The 6,788-nt window shown below is 45.9% G+C and overlaps 1 gene segment (V, D, J or C); it reads right to left on the bottom strand.

Annotated features, from left to right (window-relative positions):
* Nucleotides 1-2,113: 2,113 nt before the first annotated feature.
* On the bottom strand, nucleotides 2,114-6,245 carry LOC135886390 (Ig heavy chain V region 3-like). The segment is given in 4 exon segments: nucleotides 2,114-2,125; nucleotides 2,407-2,550; nucleotides 5,797-6,107; nucleotides 6,200-6,245. Coding segments are annotated over 4 exon segments (513 nt in total).
* Nucleotides 6,246-6,788: the final 543 nt, after the last annotated feature.

Below are 6,788 nucleotides of genomic sequence, written 5' to 3'. Positions count from 1 at the left end.
TCCTAGCGAAAGGGCAGAAAGTGTAAATTATTAGGCATTAAGCAAAGGTTCCACATTGGGGGCCACCCCCAATCCTCAGGACAAGTGGAACAAACTAACCACACTCTAAAGGATGCTTTAAGAAAAATGGTAAAAGAAAATGGAAAAGATTGGGATGAGAAACTGCCTATGATTCTAATGGCCCTATGGTCAGCAGGTCGCGGTTATACTCCCTTTGTAGCAATGACAGGAAGGGACATGAGAACACCCCAGCAATGGTGGCTGGATGTAGATATTCCAGATGGGTGGCAACCCAAAGTGCTAAATGACCAATGGATCCAGTCCCTTTAGAGGCACTAACAGAAACCCACAAGGAAATAGCAGAACAATCGGGCCTTAATGTAAAAATGGTGGATAAAAGGCTGGGCTGGGTGAAGAAGCCTGTTGAGCTGGAGGTTGGAGACCAGGTGCTGTATTGAAAATGTGCAGAACAAGCTCATTCTTTGGGTATGAAATGGGAAGGCCCAGTGAACACTGTGGAAAAGGCCAGCCCAGCAGCATACCAGAGAGAAACCTGGACAAAAAGGCTAAACAAGCCAAAGTTAAAATGGTTCCATTCTTCACAGCTTAAACCATGGAAAGGGGATTCCAAACAGTAACCTCGAATTGTTACCCCACCAAGGGGGGGGGGGGGGTAGAAAAACGTCTATTTTGTCTTTCAGAGTTCCAAAAAAAAGAAGAAGGTTGGCACCAGCAGAAGAGCACAAGTTACCCGGGCACCACAAAGAAGAAGCTTCTGTCACAACTCTGTGTGTATGTGTGTGTGTGTGTGTGTGTGTGTATTTTATGTTACGTGTTGTTTGTCTGGTAGCCACCCCTATTCGCTGGCCTGTCGACATCCATGCAGTCAATGCATGGGGAAATGATTTCTGGATGATGATACAATGTTGGATTAATCCATCAGTTTTCAATCACACCAGCTGTTACTTGTGTTGGGAAAAGGGGTTTGCCCATTACCATAACATAACGGCTGGAGGGCTATCACCAGAAGCCCCTTCCAAATCTAGGTTGTCTTTGATGACTGGATACGCTAATACTATGACGGGAAATTGTACTGGCCCTAAAGCCACTATATATCATATTGATTGCCTTAAGTTACTACAGGAACAAGGAGGGGTCAGTCCTTTTAGGGTCCCTGGAGTTTGCTTGGCAGCCAGGAGGGGACATTGACATGAGGATGTTAGTGGGGTTCAACGAGCCTCACCTGCTTCAAATCTGGGAATCAAGACCCAGCAGACTGACAGTTCCCTCAGGGCAACAATTGCAAGTATCAGGAAACTGCACCAATGCGCCTTGGCAGGTGGATATCCAGGACATCGGAGAAATGAGGACCCCAGAATGGATCAAAGAAACCCAGGGCAGTGAATGTACTAAAAAACAGCCTAATGTTCAACTACAATATCAGTCAAAACAACAAGGAGTCCTTGTGGCACCTTAGAGATGAACAATTTTATTTGGGCATAAACATTCGTGGGCTAAAGCCGACTTCATAAGATGCATGGAGTGAAAATGACAGTAGGCAGTATATATATTACAGCACATGAAAAGATGGGAGTTGGCTTACCAAGAGGGGTGTCAGTGCTAATGAGGTTAATTCCATCAAGGTGGAAGTGGCCAATTCCCAAAAGTTGACAAGAGGGGGTGAATATCAACAGAGGGAAAATTACTTTTTATAGTGACCCAGCCACTCCCCATCTTTATTCAGGCCTAATTTGATGGTGTCCAGTTTGCAAATTAATTTCAGTTCTGCAGTTTCTCATTGGAGTCTGTTTTTGAAGTTTTTTGTTGAAGAATGGTGACTTTTAAGTCTGTTATTGAGTGTCCAGGGAGATTGAAGTGCTCTCCTACTGGTTTTGAATGTTACAATTCTTCATGTCAGATTTGTGTCCATTTATTCTTTTGCGTAGAGACTGTCCGGTTTGGCCAATGTACATGGCAGAGGGGCATTGCTGGCACATGATGGTGTGGAAACAAGATGAAAGGGATTCGTATTCAGGTATCTCAGTTGTGTCAAGACAAAGCAGAGTTAGGCTAACCCTCAACTCTCATAACGCAAGACTTCTCCCAGCAGGGTCTACGTCAGAAGCTGGTGGTAAACAGCAAAGCAGAGTTAGCTTGACCTGGCCTTGGAGATAATAATAAAAGGTGAGAGTAGTGAGAAATACTGAGATAAGCAAGGTATGAGGAAGGAAAATGTATAAATAAGACACAGTTGTTTATCGTTAATGTCTGTGACTAAATGCTAAAAGTACTTGTGCTAAAGTGTTTATTGTTTGGAGAACTACTGAGGCAGAGATGCTCTCTGTCTGTGTATTCTTCCCATGCAATTGCCCGAAATAAACTGTAATCTGATTTGTTGCATCCAACCTGAGCGTGAAGACTCTGTTTTCTTCCACAATTTGGTGTCGTGACTCGGATGGCGACGCCGGGTGGGACAGCAACCGCTACCACGGACCATTCCCCTTCGTACCCCAAGGTGCCATATGAGAGGTAAGAGACCTTTTGAAATAGCTACTGGGGTATCGGAGGAGGACTGACCGTGGGGCTGTCTGTCCTTTTGGGTTCACACCATGCAACCTTTTGATTATGCAACAAGATCAGATGCAAAACAGTGCTGGGGAACTTTGTTGCCCCATATAAGGTTAGTTGTATGGGTACATTTGGCTGGGAAATGTGTTGTTGCCCCAGGGTAAGCCACTGTGTGGCTTAGGTCAGACCTATTTGAGTTGAGGGGTTGTGGTGACGCCCTCAGATTAGAACACAGGTTCAGTCCAGACGGAGGGGTTTTGGTGACACCCTCAGGTTAAAAAAAAAAGATGCATCGTGGTATGAAGGAATAGAGGCCTTGGTGTGTGGGTGTGGGTGTCAGTGTGAATGAGGGTCACCGGAAGATGCCCAGAGCTCCCTGCGAAGCCACAAGCTCATGATTGGGGATGTCTCTAATGCAAGCCCGGTGTCCACACCAAAGTGGACCGGTAAAAGGTCCTGACTAAGGCGGCTGTCTCTGCATGGCATTGACCGGGGAGGGGCCTGCCTGAGTCAATCTATCCTTTCCTGTCCTCTTCCTCCCTGCCTGAAGGCAAGGTCTGAGCCACTGACTGGTCTGACCACCTCAACGGAGGCAATCAGAGTAAGCGGCACCGTCTCTCTGAGACTAGCCGACACTCTTTGCTGAAAGGGGTGTAGGAGGATCGTGGACAAAGAAAACCTTTCCTGTGTGCGTGATCCAAGGAAGTGGTGCGGTAATTTTAGCTTTATGAGCCACTGATTCAGTGGACAAGGCAGTCTATACGCTTAGGAAATGGGTGGGAATCAGTCCAAGACTACTCCCGCTCCACCGAAGGGTACACCTGCTTATTATATGTATGTGCATTATAGTCCCGGGACTTGTAAGTACTTAGAGAATTGGAATCTTCACACGTGTGATAATCCGTCTAAACAATTCCCACTAGAAGGTACCTTCAAATTAGATAAAATTATACACTTTAGAGGAAGCCACAAAGTGTAAAATTAAAAAAAAAATACATGTAAAGTATCCGGATACCTCTCTATCCAAATTATTTTGTTAACCCCCTCAGCTTCTTTATATCCCCAATTAGTTAAGGCTGAAAGCAAGAAGGGAAAAGAATAGGTGAATTTGAAAAGTCAGACTGGCTAAGAGAAAGAGAAAGCAGCTCTGCGTTCAAGGTCAAGAGGCAACACAGACAATGCCAAGTGCTTTCAGCCCCAGCTGGCTGTGAAGAAAATATGGATAAAGGTGGAACAAAAGCCACAGGCAGCCGGCCTGGGCTGGAATACCGAGCAAAGGTCTCTGAAAGGGACACCCCAAGAGACCCCAGGGTGTAGAAAACCCCTCCCAAGAGCAGAAGCAAGTTGGAGATTCTTGCAGTGTATTTTTGGACAATTTGTACACAGGATAATCTCCCGTCCATCTCTTTCTTTCTGTTTCTCTTATCCCCAGGTCTGGCCAGCCCGGGAAGCGTGTTTGTAAGTATGAAAGGGGGGTTAGGGTTTGAGCACTAATGCTTTTTCTTCCTTTGAGTGATGTGGGAACGTTCTCAACACTCTCTGTTGTTGTTTTATTATTTATTAATGAAGCTTGAAAATTCAGTCACATGGTGTATTTTCTTCATCTCCGCCCCTACGATTCTGCGGTCTGGCAAATGTTTGGAACCGAGTTAATATCAAATCAATGTAGATATTAATGTTCTCCATAGTGTAGGAATCTTGGCATTTAGCCATGGAAGCAATGTGGTAGTGTGCCTCAGTTTCCCTTTTCATACAGCACATTAGGTCTGCGATGTCTTTTCTCCTGTGTACAGTTTCAAGACTAGTTACAGGAACTAACTGTGAAATATCAGCATCACAAGGTCTTTTAACATAAAGTGTGCTCTTATGTGTCACTCCCAACATGTTCAAGGGTTTTTCCAAAAGATTAGGCACATTGTACATTTTACAGTGTTTGGTATCAGCAACACATTAGTCACAAGAGTTAACATTAGCATTAATATTAGCATTAAATTCATTACAAGTGTACATTTCCAATCATTTTTGCCATGACATGCCTTTGGCCCCGTACCATTGGGGTTTGGGCATTTTAGGGTTAACAGGTGGCTTTTATTTGCAAGGTTTAGTCTTTCCCTTCCTCCCTGTTCTGGGGGGTCAAAATCTGAGTTCTTTTGTTTAACAGAATCCATTGGCTGGCTGGGCGTGTCCTCTTTGCTAATGGCTATGGGCAAGTCTTTCTCCCCCCATGTCTGTCAGGTAATTTGCATCAACACAGACACTAGCTTCTTTACTAATTGTCAGATCCCTAACCTTTACCAATTCCAAGGCTGGACTCTGTCTTAAAGAGATACCGTCCATTTTCACTAGCATGTTAGACCCAAGGTTCTTTTGTCCTTCCATTACCAACCTCTGCTTGCACATGGAATCCGATGTTAAATCCACTAAGAGACTGCAAGACATTTTCCAAGTGTCTAGAGATGAGAGTTTTCCTGCCATCCCCTGTGTTCTCACGAGATTAACTGCACAGCTGCCCTGCTCTGAGACTCAGCTACGCCATCTTCTCTCTGAACCTGAGACACAGACTGTTCACTCAAAGAGTCAACCTGGTGACATTCCTGTTCCAACACCATTGTTTCCACAACAGGCTGGCCAAGCTCGGCCACTGGATTATAGGGCTGTTCAACCTCCTTAACCATTTTTATTCCATCTGAAGCCTTTTAGGCTCTCCACACTGGATTTTTCGAAAGCAAGGTCGTGGATCCTACACATCTGAAAGACTCTGGCAGTTAGGAACTGAAACTCCCTTCGTCAAATCACTTTCACACCTCTCAGTTACTGCAAACTGCCCGCAAAAACTACCATGAGGATTCTTTTCCTTAGGAGCTTCTTTAAGCAACAATTCCCCTTTATCTTGCTCCACAGAGGCATTGCTCTGCTGAGCCACAACCAACTCCTTCTGAGTGTCACTTAAACCCAGAATCGCCTCTGGCCCATCTACAGGATTTTTATACAACCCCTTCCAGGCAAGCTACTAGACTCCATAGTTAAAAGGTTCGAGGCGCTCTCTTTCCCTTTGCAGCCCTTCTTGCTGGCAACAGGCAAGTTACCAAGCTCAACACACACAAGCTTTGGGATTATTTCCTTCCTGTTAAAAGTTTCCACACTGTCAGGGCGCCCCCAACAGCAAACTGCTTCTCTGATTACTGCAGGGGAAGGTTTTTGTCTGAGCTCAGACCGGCTTCCCCTCACTGTGTCTCTCGCACAGTGATACTGGGCGGTGTCCTCGGGCTTCAGGCCGGTCATTTGCAGATACAGCAGATTGTTGGAGTTGTCTCTGGAGATGGTGAATCGGCCCTTCACAGCGTCGGAGTAGTAGATAGTACCCCCGCTGCTGCTAATAAGTGACACCCACTCCAGCCCCTTCCCGGGAGCCTGGCGGACCCAGTTCATCTCGTAGCTGCTGAAGGTGAAACCGGAGGCTTTGCAGGCGAGGCGGAGAGAGTCTCCGGGCTTTTTCACATCCCCTCCGGACTCCACCAGCTGGACCTCCGAGCGGACACCTGCAAATAAACGATGTTATACATCATATGAGTACCCATAGCAATAATAAAATCGTCCTCTGCCTCTGCAATGCATTAGGGGGAGAAATTACCTTCCAAAGCCACTATAATGAGAACAAAATGGAGCCAAAACCTCATTGTCCCTGGTGTTGGAGGGGAAGATTCTCACGGGATTGGCTGGTGACTGGACAGACACAGGGGGCTGTGGATTCTGAATCTGGGTGTAGCCTGGCCAGAGAGAGGCACAGATTTAAACAGGAAACTGACACCTTTATTTGCATATCCACTTCCTTATAAGAAACAGCAACTCCTTCCCCGAGCGGTCACAGTGTCTGGGTCTGGGGATCCAAGACAAGGAGGAAGACCCGTAACTATATAGATAGATAGATAGATAGAGGGGGTGTATGTGGTGTACGGAGATAGATAGATAGATAGATAGAGAGAGAGAGAGGGGGGGGGGGGTGGACGGGGATAGATAGATAGATAGATAGATAGATAGATAGATAGGAGCTAGTGTCATAACATAGTGTCCAGCTAGTGTCTTAACAAAGTCCCAGGGACCAAGCGATTCTGGTGCTTCTATTGTGCCTGTTCCTAGTGTGTTGCTGGGTAAAGATATGACAACTCTGTTTAACCAGGTTGATATCATGTCCAGGGCACCAAGAGAGCATGGAGGTGAGT

Source organism: Emys orbicularis, chromosome 12 (assembly GCF_028017835.1).
Source record: "Emys orbicularis isolate rEmyOrb1 chromosome 12, rEmyOrb1.hap1, whole genome shotgun sequence".
NCBI classification, from domain to species: Eukaryota; Metazoa; Chordata; order Testudines; family Emydidae; genus Emys; species Emys orbicularis.
This window is presented reverse-complemented; position numbering and strand designations above follow the sequence as displayed.